This window comes from Pterocles gutturalis, unplaced genomic scaffold (assembly GCF_000699245.1).
Source record: "Pterocles gutturalis isolate BGI_N339 unplaced genomic scaffold, ASM69924v1 scaffold35387, whole genome shotgun sequence".
Lineage (NCBI taxonomy): Eukaryota > Metazoa > Chordata > Aves > Pterocliformes > Pteroclidae > Pterocles > Pterocles gutturalis.
In genome coordinates, this window is record NW_010116679.1 from 12,350 (window position 1) to 29,003 (window position 16,654).

The 16,654-nt window shown below is 41.4% G+C and overlaps 1 protein-coding gene across 1 annotated transcript; it reads right to left on the bottom strand.

The window, feature by feature from the left end:
- Positions 1-510: 510 nt before the first annotated feature.
- LOC104463309 (myosin-10-like) lies at positions 511-14,443 on the bottom strand. The gene is made up of 2 exons (XM_010075581.1): positions 14,099-14,443; positions 511-678 (listed from the first exon to the last, which is right to left on the bottom strand). The coding sequence occupies exons 1-2, from the start codon at positions 14,441-14,443 to the stop codon at positions 511-513; spliced, it is 513 nt and encodes a 170-aa protein (XP_010073883.1).
- Positions 14,444-16,654: the final 2,211 nt, after the last annotated feature.

The following is a 16,654-nucleotide window of genomic DNA, read 5'->3' on the forward strand; positions in this document are numbered from 1 at the left end:
ACTTCAGATTATTTGTCAGCTGTCAAAAGACCAACATTTGCATAAATTAGAAAGACATGTCCTTAACACACTTTAGCTTTCTCCTTTCCATCACACTTTTAAATTCTTACCTCATTCAAAGCCAGTGCACTAACATCTTTTCCCTTTCCATCACACTTTTAAATTCCTACGTCATTCAAAGCCAGTGCACTAACATCTTTTGACATGAATCTTCTTTTTTTTTTGGAAGAAAGTATTTCCACACAACCTTCAGTGCCCCCAGCTGCCACAGTACACTTCCTATGTGTGTTAGTTTGCTTTTGTGTCCCAGTAAATCAGACAAATATGCCAACAGGGGTCAATCTCCAAGTTATTTCTATTCTGAAAGTTTAAGGTTCTAGATAAGAAAGCTTTCCCCTCCCCCTTTAAGTACTAGAAAATATTCTGATTGTGTTAGAAGTTGACATACAGCTGGGTAAGGAAGCTCCTGAGTTTTAGATACATTACAAAGAGTTGTTAATGAACATTCAACTATTTCTTACCTTGTAGCATACATCTATATGCAGATTCAGATATTGCATAAATGTGCGGTGGCATTTCATGGCGCTTCTTTCCTCTATACATCTCGATAATGTTTTCTGAATAAATCGGGAGGTTCTTGTAAGGATTTATAACTACGCAGAACAGTCCTGAATAGGTCTTAAAAAAAAACCAGAGAAACATTGTTAGCAAACAGTATTGAAACAGAGCCATAAAGAGCAGAAAACTTTTTTCACAGGTTCTATAATATTTATCTTAGAAGAAAATTGTGGTCCTTTTCGTTGAGCATCTCCAAGTATGTGCTATATTCAAATTATTGGTTTCTAGTTCTCTTAAGAGGCTTTTTAATTACCTACATAAAAAGTAATTTGAAGACAATAAATGTGAGTAGGGAGTGGAGCATCTGGTCTCTTTCCCACAGTTATTTCAATTTCCCTTCTTTTTGCCAAGTTACAGGATTTATGGACATCTTTTGATGTTCATCCTTCAGTAAAATGTACATTCAAAGTTATTTCTTCATTTTTGAAGGAACTGATAGTCTTGATTACTCTAGTAAGTCATTTGGATAAGGAAAATCCCTATTTCCAACCACTACTATTTCTGCTCTCCTACTGTTTTCTCCTATCTCTAGGTCTTTCCTGCTCACCAGCCTTCCTCAAGCCCAAAGCAGTCTCCTCCTGGAGAGGTCACTCCCTGCGCTGTCCCAGCCCAGCTGATGGATAGCCTGGCAGCTGGCACTGCTGACGTTCCATCGGCTGCTTTTAGAGTTGATACTCAACAGAAAGGATCAGGACTATCATAATATCAAGAAACCCAAGCACAAATTTTACATTGCTTATTTCATTGATTTTTATTGAGGCACTTCTGTTTAGCAAAAAAATGCCTCAAGTTCTACAAAACTGAGCACACACTGCAAACGATACGTACAGGTCCACACTTCCCTGTGAATGAAGTATCAAAGGCTACTACAGAACAGTTCCATCTCTGCTCCATGGAAGTTATCATACAAATACATACAAAAGAAAAACGTATAGAGCCAGCCACCCATGCTTTGTTATCTGGAAGGGACAGACCAGCATGGTCTGGCTGTGCTGGCCCTACTGGGGACCAAAGGTTACGCTCCCAGAGAGCTGTGCACTATGCACAAACCAGAGCTAATCCTTGGGGCTTCCCTGAATCACGGCACCCGGATGGCTCTTGCCTTTGCAGAATCAACCTAAATTGATGGCTTCTAAGAAAACAAAAGGTCTCCATTCACCTTTATTTCATCACATGCTTTAAAAATGTGTTCTTTCTGGTCATTAATTCTATTCACATCTTTACTAGTATAGGTTAGCAAGAAAGAACAGTTTTGACAGAAATAGGGAGTATCTTTCTGAACGTCAGGAGAACTGTTTAACTTTGCAGGCTGAGAGAAGAAACGGAGGGAGTAAGCAGACAGCATTAACAGCTGTTGAGAACCTAGAGTACTGAGCAGGTAACTCATGATTCTTATAACACTGGTTGATTTAAAAAAATATTTCTGCTACATTTGTATGAACAGAGTAACTGAAATTCTTGTTCCGACATTCTTTTTTTAATATATAGAAGATTTTATCTGCAGGAAAAGGTGCCCTGTTCTTTCAACACCTACAAGGGACTACGGAAAGACAGACAGAAAGTGATCTCTGAATTGAGTCAGGAGTTTCATTGATAAAGAAAAAGAACTTGGTTTTATGCCAGATGTCCTGACGTAAGGACATTTTATGTCCTTATAGGAAAATAATCTCTGTTTTGGTCAGATCTGCTGGATGATAAGTGCTGCAGTGCCTTACCCAGCCATACATCTTTGGTAATAAGGTATTTATTTCTCCAGAGAAAGGAAACAGACATTATCAGGTCAACTGACCCAAGCATGAAGAACAACTTATCAGTCCTTAACTCAACATAAGCACGAGTGTGTTTGCAAGCAGGCAGTTCCTCCCCAGCCCCCTTTCTAGCCATGTGTCCCTCTTGCCAGCATCAGCACCCTTGCAGCAACTTACCAAGCTGGATACTACTGAAGATAGACTTCCAAAAGAATTGCTTGGTAATAGAATCAGTTCCCTAACCAAATTCATTCATGGTCACTAGTGATATTGTAAGGGAGAGAGAAGGCAGGACAGTTATTTTAATAGCATGGCACAACTGACCAAGGAGCCAATTAACCGATAAATACTGGATCTACGTTCCCAGCCAGCCACCGCCCCTGTTGTGCTCAACTGAGGTCACTCACATTCATCTATAATTACTACGGGTGACATGAAGTCATTGAGAATTAGCACAAGCCTGATTTCCATTCTAGCCTTCAAATAAGGATAAGCAGGAGAAAGGCACACATCCACCAAGCCCATTGTGTGATTACCAGCTTAAAATAACCGAACTGCACCTATGCCATCCATCTCTACTACAGCTACATCTAATGAAAGAGAGACTTGCTTATTGCTGACGGTGGATGAGATCTGGTCACAAGCAAAAGAATTCACACAGCCAAAGTCCATTTCCAGGTCTGTCCCAACACACCCCCTGACCAGTGTCATGGCATGAACATTTGCTTAAGCTAGCAGATCTTTCTCCAGGATGATTCTGGACTCTCATCCAGCAGCACTTCTGAGCCCTAGTCTGGTTTTCACCCACCCAGCTTCAGAGACTTGCAGTTTACCTTCAGGGGCTGCTGTTCTACATCTTCCTGTGGATGGGAACTCTCAAACAGTGACTGACTGTTGAGCTGTAAGGGTGTTGCTGTACACACCAGCTACATATATCATCTAGTTGAAAGTAGATCATCTTTAAGGTCCTTTTCAACCCAGGCCATTCTATGATTCTATGATATTACAGTCACCCTCTTTCAAGAGCAACACCTCTATTTCTCTGCAAATTCACCTAAAAATGTATCAGTTGTTTTGGTCCTTTTATGTTCACAAAGGAAAGTTCTTGGGTTTTCCCCAGACATGAATAAACAGGTTGTTGGTTTGTTTTTTTAAAAACAAACAAACAACAACCTGAAGTGCTAGGATAAGAACAGCTATTTGAAGATTATTCTTCCCTCCTCCCTCAATTGCTTTGACATCTTTCATTTATTTCCCCAACACAGACATGGAGTAAGTGTTGTTACTATTTAGCTACATAAGAATTAATAATTTATAAAAACAAACTTAACAATCCTTCAGACTACTGATGACACCTAACCTGGAAGCCTTCCTAGACTATTGCTAAATGCATAATTGGATGGATCAGTGGACCCGGAATGATCAGAACAAGCAAAGTCCAGCTAGATGCAAACATAACTCAGCCAATCTAGAGGAAGACGAGCAAATGTCCTGCGCAAATGAAACAGTAATTTAAGAGACTATATTAGAGAGGCTCTAAACGGGTGAAATTAAAAGTTATTAAGCACAAAATTCTACAATTTCACCAGTGCTGAGGTTCATTTATTTAAAACTAAATCTAAAGGATAGGCTTTTATCCCTGACCATTAAGTCTGTGTCATGACATTGCTCTTTACATGCAGGACCTTGAACTCCAGCATCTCAATTTCCTGTACATTTGTCACTTAGTTCACTCTCCTGCTGTCTCCCTGCAGAATTTAAAAATCATCCTTTCTTTAAAACTTCACTACACTGTACAGCCCTAATTTATTCGAAGGAAGATGGAAGCAAGTTCTCCCACAAGGCTCCCAAACCTCCTGACCATCATGTATTGCAGAAAGCCACAAATGAACGTATTGGTGGGCTGGTTTTGTGGCTTGGTAGGCATATAAACACAGAAGGGATGCTTTTATTGAGTCAAATTTAATTGAGAGGGATGTAAATGGTACAAAAATTTTATACAGCTATTTTATAACTGCAAGTCTCCCAGTACATTACTATAAGACAGCGGATTGGAGGTATGGCCTTTCTGCATGCACACTGAAGACATGAAAAGTAGGCTGACATTGTTTTACACACCTTGAAAAGCTCCTTGGTGACCAGCCAGAAAAATAATTTCCAGGAATACTTGCACACCTTACAAATAGACACTCTACTTGATGAATACCACCATGTAACTGTTAAAGATGCCCAGAGCTTTCAGACATGCCAAGGGCAGAGTGATGCCCTGTGCCTCCTCTCTATTCCGCAGTACATGGACTCTGCTGAAACCAGAGCTGAGGTACAGTTCGGACCAAGCACCGAAGAACTACAGTAGAGAGCCACTCTGGATGAAGAGCCAGATTTCATTCATTTGATCAGCTGACAGAGGGAGATACATACATTAAGAACTAAAAGGCAAGTAAAGATGCTTATTCACCTTGAAATCATGCCATCGCTGCAAACGAGCCAGTTGCTTGAAACACATATTTCTGCTTTACCGAGGAACAGGATACAGACAATATCAACAACAGCAATAAGGCATGTTGGAATGCACACTTTTTAGGCAAGGCTCCAGAGACAAATAGTAAAGCAGTGCTCTGACAGAGGTTTGTTATACAAGCTCTCCTTCAGGACACTAATTGTGGAGTTTGAATGTTTCCAGATGCTTACAAGCCTTTATCCAGTAGTATATCATTTAGTAATTTGGATTTTGGTAAGCTCTCCCAGACTGCAGAGTTCAGTTCCTGGCACTGGCCTGTTTGAAAACTACATCATATTCCCAGCAGTAAGCAACCTGAGAAAGAGGTATATGCAAGGGAACTACTGGCAAAGAGAGAGTGCATTATTTCCAGGTGAAAGCACATGGGAATTTAGGCTCTAAATTTGGAGTGTGGGCTCCAGAGCAAGCAAAGTTTTCATGGCCTCTCCTCCCTTAAAACCATATCAAGCCCTCGGTGTATATACACAGATGGTGGTATTAGTGTCAAAAGCCCTGTACAATTCCTTAGATTAATAGCTCAGCTTTGCCGTTCTTACATCAAGGAATATGCTATTATAAATGTTAGGTTGGTTCCTCCTGCTACAAAAATCAAAAGGCCTCTTTAAAGCATCACTTCAGAGAACATTAGCAAGATGCAGGTAATTTTTTGTAATTTGTAACAATCAGTTTGCATCACCTGAGCACCCAGGCTCAACATTCATCTCTAGTTCTTCACATACAGAAAGTGACAGATCTACTCTGTTAATACATGAATAATTAAGCTGAAGGAAGCATCTAGACATCTCCTATTATTACTTGAAATATAAACCAGCAGTTTCTAGCCCAGAGAGCAATACATGTTTTAAGCAGTATCCCACATACAAATGGGGTAGGGTGTATTCTCCAGATTGATACATTGCACCACCACAGCATTTTCTTGTCTGGTTTCCCTTCCTGAGGTTATGGACCCACCTTTCAGACTCCAAGACCTATTAAGTCCTCTGAGCTTGACATGGTTTTCTCATGTCCTGTCTTTTTCCCCTAAACGAGGCAGTTATTCAATCCTAAATTCAAGCCTTAAAGAAGGGCAGGCAGCTCTTCAGTCTCAGAGAGGAGGGAAGCGAGGCTGTGGCCTGGGGTGGAACACACTCTCTGCTTTCCACAGCAGCTACACACACCCCCCTGCCCAGCTACCACCCACCTCCCCTCCGCGCAGGGGCCGAGGGGCCATACAGCTGCCCCAGCACCACGGGCAGCCCCTGCACCACCACTGCTCTGCTCCCCAGCCAGGGCCCAGTGAAGACTGGAACACAGAAACCATCCCAGACATCTCTGAACAAGCCCGAACTGCTGGATGAAAAAAACAGTAAGTCCTGTTGGCACCCCAGAAGTGAAGTCAAGGGTGCCAACACAGGTAAGGAACCCCCTACGGAGTACTGGGAACCCCAGCTCAGACAGAGGCTGGGGGATGAGAGCTGCTGCTACTCAGGCCACCCGAAGAGCAAAATCTGTGCACAAGGAGAACGAGAAAGGGAAGGCACGCAACACATACACAAGCTGTTAAAGAAAAAGCAGAGCCCCAACTTTAGAAGACTTGTCTATGGATGTTCTCTACAGCTAGCACTGGAGAGAGGAGGCTCACCAGTATGGAATTTTCACATTTATAGCCCTCAGGTTACGTGTTTAAAGAGAGAAAAACCACCACTAGATCATCAGGGCAGGTTATACTCCTGCTCGGTTGGCTCACCACCTCCCAGAGATGGCCAGGCTCAGCGTCACCGCCGCTGTGACAGCGTGACTGCTTCAGCCACAGCAACTGCTAAGAGGTAAAACATGATCTTGGGTTTCACCAGGGCCAGAAAAGTATTAATATCCTTTCACAAGGCTCCCCTATAGCTGCACGTTGGAGCTTGACTGTTCTACAGCCTGCTTACAGCGGGCTACCTGTGACGTCTGCTGCAGACGTACAGCTTGAAGGGGTGTCTCGCAACACTGTGCGTCCCACCGAGCACTTGAACAGGAGTCCATAATCCAAATGATTGCACCTTTTTAGGCTGCTAAGCTACCATTTTTCATAGAAATAGAATATTTGACAAGAACATGCAATTTTTCACACTTCTGCTTGCCTGAGGGCAAGGAGGGCATTGATTCACTTCCCTTAAATCCCTGAGACATTTCTAACAAACTCTCTCAACTTGATCACATTTATGAGCTTTACAAAAATCAGAGTTCATTTAAAAACAAGTTCTTGTGCCAAAGCAGCCATTACTATTTGAACTCCAATATTTCTTCTGTCATATATTAGATACTATATCCAGGGATGGGTTTGCATTAAGATAAAATTAAGTAACAAACTCGATTTCTTACAGGTTCTTTTAATACCAGTCTTTGATACTCGGTAATGTGAAACATTCCCAACTGGACCAGCAGGAAAATTAAAGCAATTAGAATGCAGAAGCTTATATAATATCACAGATTGTTCTAGGTTACACTCTGCCCTCACAGGAGGCAGCAGCTTAAGAGAAGGAACAGCTTACAGACAGCGCCTCAAGTGCAGTTTTGTAAGAGCTTCCACCCACAGCAGGCTCTGAACTAGGGACTACAGCATGTTTTCATTTTTCCCTCTTCTGCCCCAATAAAATGGAAAGCACATAAAAAATGAAAGTAGCACAGGGGTGCAGACCAATTACAGAGGTAATACTTGTAATTATCAAAAAACATCTGCTGATGTATTTTTAATTGCACTATTATAACCATGTTTTCTTCTTTACTGGTACAAAGAAAACCCAGTAGGCATATACACAGAGAGCAATAGTTAGCAGCAAGGTTCCAGGAGCTCTCAGCTTTACATAACAGTTTCCAAACCTTTTGAAAAACTCTTTGTTAAAAAAAAAGCGGAGGAGTGGGCGGGGAAGATAATGCATAGTTCATTAGAGTTTGGAGGACTTTGAAGGTGAATCTAACCCTTTCCTCAAGTGTTTCACCATATTTTTGTCCTTCCTCAAGGAACAGCAAAACTAGTCATCTCTAACTTGACCTCACCTACAGCATGCACACGTTTTACACCACATCCTCACCTGAAATTTTCTGGCTGAGCACCCAAACACAGGTCATTGGCTCACCAAGAACAGAGAGCATCAGGGAAACCTCCCACATACAGTCACACCAAGGAAAGAGGCCATCTGGATACTGACATGGGTTAATAGAAGTCAAGCGTTTGAGAAATTCTATTAATTTTAATCCTTTTGACTGAATGAGGTCAGGAAGCAGTTAAGTAGTAACTGCAATGATTTATTGGGGTATCAGTAAGCTGCGTATAATCAACTGTGGGCAGTGAACTTTCTCCAGGAGAGCTGGGACTAGAACAGATGTGGCAACAGCAACATTTTAAAAAATAGATTTTTCTAAAGCCTATTGGCTTTTGAATATCTGTTTTTAATGTAGCTTAACTACACCCTATGTCTGAGGGAGCAATTCCTTCACCCCATCTTAAAGCACTGGGTACAGGAATGGGACCTTTGACTGCGCAAGACAGACTTTTGGTCCTGCGATACCTTCTTTCAGTTAGATCAACTGAACTGTTCAAACTCAATCAAACCATGTGCCATTTATCCAGGAACTTTTCAGATTTTAGTCTGCACTTACCAGTCACCCCATTAAAATACAGCCATCTGCAACTCAAATGTTACACTTTTCTGGAAAATCAGTAAGGTGTGTCAAACCTCTACAGGTTCCATCCTATTAGTGTTTGCTAGTGCACTTAGCAAGAAGTTTAGTTTTCGTTTAACTAAATATTTCTGTTAAACAAGATGAGCATAAGGTTATGTTTTTACATTCGTTAATAGAGTATGCAGGAACCATTTAAAATGTGCTTTGAAAGGGAACTGGAAGGCTCTTGCTTGCCATCAAAAGAGGTACTGACACAAAAGTAGAGCTTTAAATTGCTGGAAAAAGTGTCACCTAGCCCTGACTTAGAAGTATGAACGATCATTAGCTTATTCATGCCAATTCCAGCCAGTGTCTGCAATACCAAGAACAAGTTGCTTTCCATTTAAGTCGAAATGAGGTATTTGCATTCCTGATCTATGCAACCAGCTGTGTTTTGATTAACTGAAATTCTTTTAATAGATTTAAGAATTCAAAACACTAAGAAAGTTCTATCCAGAATGCTGCCTAACAAAGCATTGAAACATTATTTAGAGTGATCAGGAACACTCCTGACCACTTTGTTTTTTGCAGTTCTAGAAGTGGTATAGCATAGGTCAAAGTTTACATTTCGAGTTAAAAACAAAAAAGAGAATCATCTTGCTCTGGAGTGAAAGAAAAGGACTCTCAAACTCCACACTAACTAGCCAGTCTCTCTTCCAAGTGCAGAGAAAACTTAATGCTAAAAAACAACTTAAATACTCTAAAAAAAAAAAAAGACACAGTTCTGTCCTTCAGATCAGCCATACGAGTCAAATTGGGTAAACTTTGAGTAGAAGCCTAACTTCGAACGTAATTGATATGCTTAATATATAAGCTTTCTGAATAGACGCCGAAGCTAGTATGCTGTTGATATTGAAGTATAATTGATATGCCTAATATATAAGCTTTCTGAATAGACACCGAAGCTAGTATGCTGTTGATATTGAAGTGCAGAGAGATCAGGATGGAGAAAACTCCTCTTCTTACGCCAGAAACTCCTTTGCACAAAGGTTTCAGAACTTATTTGTAGTTCTCCATCACAGCACCCAAATATTTCTCCTAGCACTTTATTTTCAGACTACTTTCAGACCTCATTTGTAGTTCTCCATCACAGCACCCAAGTATTTCTCCTAGCACTTTATTTTCAGACTAAATCCTCCTTGTTTATCATCTCCCTTGCCACTCCAATCCCTTCCCACCAAAACCACAGATCCATTTCAAGTGTCACCCTTCTCCCAGGGCTCCGGCTGACATAGACAGCTATAGTTCGGATGGCCAAAGTCACTTCTCCAGCTGGGCTTCAAACAACGCCCCCAACAGCAAACTGACACCACAAACCTCTGAGCCACAAACAAAACTGCTCCTAAACCTCTACAGCTTACTGCACAGCAGTTTAAGAATTGGAAGTCAGTGATTTCCTTCGTTCAGATACTATATTGGACCATGACGAGTTTGGAAGCTGGTTCATGAGAAACCCCAAACCTCATGAAGCAGTGACAAGGAGAATTCCTGGAGCAGTAATCTTGCCTATCACAGCTTGTCACAAAGCATTAAGGCAACAGTGGTCTTGAGAACTTAGTAGCATTCAAGACTGATGCAGACCCTTAACATCCTTCTTTCCAGTGTGTGTCTCCATTCCATTGTCTGATTCAAAGATTTTTTTTTTCCCCTGCCCCCATGAAATCATATTTTGCTGACATGATTAAAGCAGAAACCAAAACCTAGGGCTAGTATCTAGAAGCCTTCGCAGTTGCATTTTACATGCAGGACTTGTAAAAATAAAGCTGTTTCCTCACTCAGACTACAGACCTTGGTGACCCAAAACTTCTGACAACTTGACTTTCTTAAAGCAATGCCCCCAGAAAGATATCTGGAACTCAGTTTGTTGTGGCATAAGGATATTCAAGAACCCCCACAAAACCAGTCTGAGCAAAATCATGTTTATTCGAAATCTTCAAAGGACCTCCAAAGCCTTTGGGTATTCCTCGTGGGTAGCCCTGCAATAAACTGCCTCCAGTTTCTGATCTACAGCTATGAAGGATATTATGAAGCTAGCATTAAAGCTGGTCAGTCTAAAGCAGGGCAGGCAGAATAGCAAAGTTTTATATGAAGCCGAAGAATTGACAGCTAACAAGCATTTAAGGTAACCAAAAGCCATGAGAAGCTGCCCCTACAGCATGAGAGACCAATTCAGAGTATTAGTGACTCAAATGACACATCCCTGTCATAAGAAATGTTGATATCCTTAGAAAAGCACCAACATTTGGGAAAAATTCAGCTATGAAAGACAAAGAAGAGTGAAAACTCCTATCAAAGGCAGAAGTGATGAGAAAAAAACAGCTGTAGATGGCTGCACCATCACAGGACCAACACTTGCACTTGATGAAAACCAAGCCTCAAATGTGAGCAGAGATCATCTCAGGGACTCTGAGGTTCTGCAGGATCATGCTTAGTCATTGACGGGTTAAGGAATAAAGTGCAAGAAGTCGTAATGATACATCTGCCCCATCCTCAGGGGTGAAAAATATATATTTATTAAAAATATATGCAAAAGAATTTGCAAAGCTAGTACAGCTTCCCTAGGAAATAATTTTCTTAACACACTCTTCAGTTACACTCTCTTTTGAGTGTAAGAGATGGAAATGGAATAGGTGATGTTAAAAGTGGAGCAAGAAATTAAGTTATTTCATCTCCAAAGCAAAACTGGGATCACTATAATTTACACTCCAACCATTCTTCCCAGCTGTTCTTGCACAAGTCTTCCTTTCATCTTCTGCCCTGTCATGAACAGAACACAAATAAAGAGAGGACCAAGCATTGACATCATGTTTTTACAAGCCACTGGTCTTCCAGATTCTCCATTTGTGTTCATCTCCCACAGCACAGTAATAATGCAACTCAGGGGCCAAGCTCATGCCGCTTGGCAGATATTAGAGATGCTAGAAGTTCCAGAAACTCCTCACCATCCCTACATAGATGTTACTTGAAACTCTTCTTTATGAAATGAGCACCACTGCCCAGGTCATGCCGACTGGCACTGGCTGCCTTTAGTCAGCCCTCCCTGTTCCTCCAGCAGTGTCATCCTGAAGAGGCAGATTATAGACCGATGACTAGACCCACTGGCCAAATCCCTCAGCTTCTTTGTTTCCTTTCTAGGGATTGAAAGGAAACATGTACTACTTCAGTTGACAATTTTTCATCTTGTACTTCCTAGAAAGGCAACCCTGCATGCTGCTGATTGTGAATTAAAGGAAACCAAAACAGATTCACCGCCTCTCAACCACTTGAGACCAACACCAAAATATAAGATTTCAGTTTGGTTATTATGAGAGAACTATCTGGAAAACAAAACGTACCTTTTACTGACTCTTGTCACGGCCAAACCACCATAATTCACTTCATGAGCTCAGTTAACATTGGCTCTTGCCTGTACACCAGGCGGACATCAGCAGGCTACGCAGGCAATGGAATTGCTCCAGGCTGTGCAGTCAGCAGCAGCACTGACAGTGCCGCATTCAAGAAGTTCAGGGATCCCTAACAGAGATCCCTACTGGAACTGCACCCAAAACCCCACCAGCTCAAGGTCTTGATGAAGCTTCTCTCTGTGGCCTTTGATCTTCGCCAGCATTCAGCCTCTAACAGTACTCACAACTGCTCCCCTCCCCTTCAAAAAATAAGCTGAGTTTTAATTTCAAACAATAAACGATCACTACAGCTGCATAGAAACACTATTCTTGGTAACAGTAGCCTCCTCCAGCAACATTCCTGTAACTCAGGCCACCAGTTAAGGCCAACAAATCCATTAGCTTCTTGATCCCAACCAGCTTCTTCCAGCTCAGGGGTGGGGAGGTCATTACTAACATACTGGTGCAGCAATCCTCCTGGGTGACTGCAGCATCGCAATGCCAAGGAATCAAGTTCCAGAGTCTGCCTCAACAGTTTAGGAATGAAAGCAGAAGGCACCTTTTGGGGAAGTGGGGGAAGGTGGGGAAAGGTAAGTCACCCATAGGATATCACTTAAACTCCATGTATACAATCAGCCAGCCTTTCACAAAGGAGAGTTCGTTAATTTGTCAGTCATCCAAAGTAACAGTACTTCATCATCTGTGTGTACAGAAGAGTGACAGGTTCCCAGCACCATCCTCTGGAAGCATTTGTGGCTCTCTTTACTGTGGGGAGTCCTTGGACTAGAGCTTGCTTTGACATTTAAGGCCTTCAGCTTTTAACCTTCATCATAAAATAGGGTTATAATAGCTGTAATGAATTTCATAACAACTAGCATTATGATTGATACATATACTGAAACCCTTTGACCTATCAACTTCTTTAATTTTCAACCCAGTCCTTATTAATTATCCAAATAGTTTACTTAGAAGCCTGCAGAAAACATTCCAGAAGTATTTTTCACCGAGTTCTGCTGTAAGGGTCTTGATGTAAGGCCTTGGAAGGGTAAAAACCAAAAACCCACATAGGAAACTGACAAAGAAGCACAAATACAAAGAATATTTTGAAGTTGCATCAAATTTTTAATAAGTCCAAATATTACCAAGGGCCAAGCAAAAAAGTTACCCCATTCATACTGAGATGGAAGGGAAGGTGAGCCAACTAACTAGCAAAACTAAATAAAATTGATTTAAGCTTTAGAACAAGTGTTTATTAAAAGGAGCCAAGCATTTAAGCAGATGTTCCCATTTCTTTTAAGACAGAAAGTCTACTTGTAGCTCTTAATGATACTCTGACTCAACAAATCACTATGCAGTCAGTTTGCCAAGAGACAAGGAGCTACTCTTAACTGTCCAGCACAGACACCCATTTGACATTGTTCAAGGAAGGAACAGGGTCAAAAGCAGCATCAATGGCGTTGTGATTCCTAACTCTACAGAAAGATGGTGATAAGCCAGATGTTCCACTCAGTGCTTCAAAACCACTGAAAAAAGAAAGCTTTATCTTATTGGTTTATTTTAAGCACTTGAACGCATTCTTTCCTGGCCCACTACGTTGATATTAGATTCCAAAAAGACATTTTGCATTCCTAGCACTTTCCAACTTCAGCTTTTAAATAATAGCATAGGCTCTTATTATCATTTTTAATACACAAGTTAAGACAAGATATATGCTTATTCATATGAGCAATTAAGCAACAGTAATTCAGCAAAGTTAGGTTTTGTAATCTCTCGTCAGCTCAAACAAGCCATTTGATACTATTCACTGTATCAGTTAAGCATGTCTGAGGCAAGTGCTCTAACGAGTGGCATGAGCTAAGCACCCAGAGTTGCCATTTAACATTCTATTTTTGAAAGATGCTCGCAGAATTATTTCCACAGAGGAATTTTTTATTATTTGTTTTATGACAACAGAGTTCTTGACCTGTACACAGCATGGAAAAAAGACCCTAGACTAATCTAAATGCTAAAGACACAAGGTATTTAGGCTATCAAAGTCAGAGACAAGACCTACTTCCTCTGTTTCAAATGGGTAAAGGAATGAGAATCAGGTAAGTTCAGCTGAATCAGTACCCGTAATGAATCTAATAATTAGTACTTACATAGATGAGCCCAGAGTAATACCGATCCTTTAAATTATGTAATACAGAGGCTTCATTTAAACAGGTTAATTCTGCCATGTCTTCCACTTTAGAGAACTTGGGGGGATTCATCTTCTGAATATCATCTTTATTGACTAGTGCTTTCTTTCCATTCTCTGCCAGTTCAACCAACACTTCATCCCCTTTTTCCTCCTTGATGCTGGCTGCCTCAAAACCATGGCGCTCTGAAGGAATCCACACCAACTTTTTAGCAGTCCAATCAGCCTGGGTGGCAGGGTTGTAGATGACAGCCCTATCCACGAAGAGGTATCTCTCCGGATCTTCCTGTCCAGATCTCTGTGCCATTGTAGGAAGTGAAGGTGTCCACTATCAGTTACCCTGTAAATCGGAGAGGAAAAAAAAGCAAAGAGTATGTTCCATACCATATTCTTATCAATTAAATTAATTGAGCTATGGTACATCAATTAGATGATCTATCGCTAATATCTGTATCTTCCCTTGATGATTAATTTATTCTGTAGTGTAAAGAAGTTGATACACAACTGAGAACCCCTGTTCACACTATGGCCCTCTGAATAAACAACTGCGGTACAAAACTTAAAATGATCTGTTAAGTATAATCCCAGACCCAGCGCAGGGAACTTGGTATAAACCGGTTCTAATTGTGTACTGACTAGGGAGAGAGAGTGCAACAAATGTGAGAACCACAAGCAGGAAAAACACACATCTGTCTTCTGTGCTTAAATAAGGAAGAAAAACAAATTTAACAAAAGCTTGACAGTAAACTCAACTTCAATTGAGCAGTAAAAAAAAAAATACAAACAGATATAAAAATATAAAAAACAGTCAGTGGATAGCTAACTACAGTACCCAGAGGGCAGCAAGAATACGTTTCAAAATGTGGATTTTCAACGACAGGCAAGAACTTGAGGCACTTGGGGTTTCTGCAAGCCGTTAAGCTAGCTATACCTTGCTCATACTCCTCCTGAAAAACGTAAGACTTTGCATTTCTACAGCCTGCTTCTGTTCTCAGTCATGAGCACTGACATTACCATATTCCAAAAAAATGTCTCCAGATCTCAAGTTTACCTTGAGGCTCAAAACGCACCAAGAACTGATGTTAGATTTTCCAACAGCTTCACGGGTAATTTGAAGGGGAAAGAAAAACTGCTGACAAGAGCTCCTGCAGACTCATTTTACCCATTTGCTTCTATCGAAGAAAGGCCACTGTATCTTTAGCTAATAGTACTGTCACATCCAGGATTCCTGGAGCCAGCAGTTTTATCTGCAACTGCCTGAGGAGCAACAAGGTCAAGCCTGACACCTAGTACTCAGGTCATTAAATATCTTGGTTTTTCACACACTAGATCTGTTCTGCTGAAGAATGTGCCATTAGCTAATGGTAGCCTCTTCCTGCAGGCAACCAAAAGGTTAGCGTCAAAAGCAAGGAAGGTTTCGTAAACTGCGTTTGTCATCTTTCATACTATGGTATGCACTCTGATGGAAGAGTTCTGCAACACACCCATCCTCAGAAGAACATGTAATTAAATACAATAGCTGTGGCTCCATCCACAGCAGGGACATTTGGTACGTTGTCCAACTTTAATGTAAAGTAAGCACAAAGTCATTGAAACCTTCAGAGGTTTGAGGAGCAGACCGTTTACTGCAGCCGACTTAATTCAAATCGAGAGGTGATGACTCAACATTTAAAGTATTTTAGAAGAGCCTCGGAGAGAAAAATGCAATGAAGAAAGAGGGAGTTGTTGAGGGGACACCTTAAGTGATAGCTGGACTCCTCAGCCAGAAAAATGAATAAATTAGTCAAGGAATGCTATGGTTAGCCTAAGAAGCCCACAAATTTAATATCCAAGCCTTCAACCCCAGTTCAGATAGCTGTTCATCTCCATTGTGCTAGAACACAGCTGAAGTTCCACCAAAGACCTGAAGCACCATTGCCACCCTCGTGTGCAAGCACATCCCGGCATCAAGTCTGTGCAAGCTCCCCAGGCAGGTATGACAGCCAGCCAAACCCATTTATGATCAGCTCGGGCTCAGTTTTACACGCTGAGATGCAGGGAAACCTAGAGGTCTGATAAAACTCATATGATAAAATTAATTGATATTGTTCCCCAGCGCAATTAAAGCCTAAAGACTAAAATGAATGCATGGACTGACTTTGTATCGGTTCCTGAGGGATATATCTAACATCGGGGGATCACAGACAGCTCCAGGGTCATTTTTGCACGTTGGCTTTTAATTCCACAGAGCCCATCACAAAAGACCCTCTGCAGAAGCAAAGCAAGTTGCAGCTTACCCTACCCAGGGCTCCTCTGTTAACAATGGCATTCAAATGAAACACACAAATGAGCACATTTATCATGCAGGAATCCAGCACTCCCAAAAGACGACTAACGCGGAGGAAAAAAAAAAAAAAAAAGAATCCCTACACATGTTCTGCTCCTCTAAACAAAAGGGGGGTGGTTGGAGCAGCGGCGGCGATGGGGAGCGGCATCCCCCGGTGCAGCCCGGGCGTTTTCAAGGACAGGGGCAGCCCGA

What these genes read in the sequence shown, in the direction of transcription:
- LOC104463309 (XM_010075581.1), bottom strand. Translation starts at nt 14,443, where the DNA reads ATGGCACAGAGATCTGGACAGGAAGATCCGGAGAGATACCTCTTCGTG. An exon ending in ATTACTCTGGGCTCATCTAT is followed by an intron (nt 679 to 14,098) that starts GTAAGTACTAAT and finishes TTTTTTTTTAAG; the next exon opens with ACCTATTCAGGACTGTTCTG.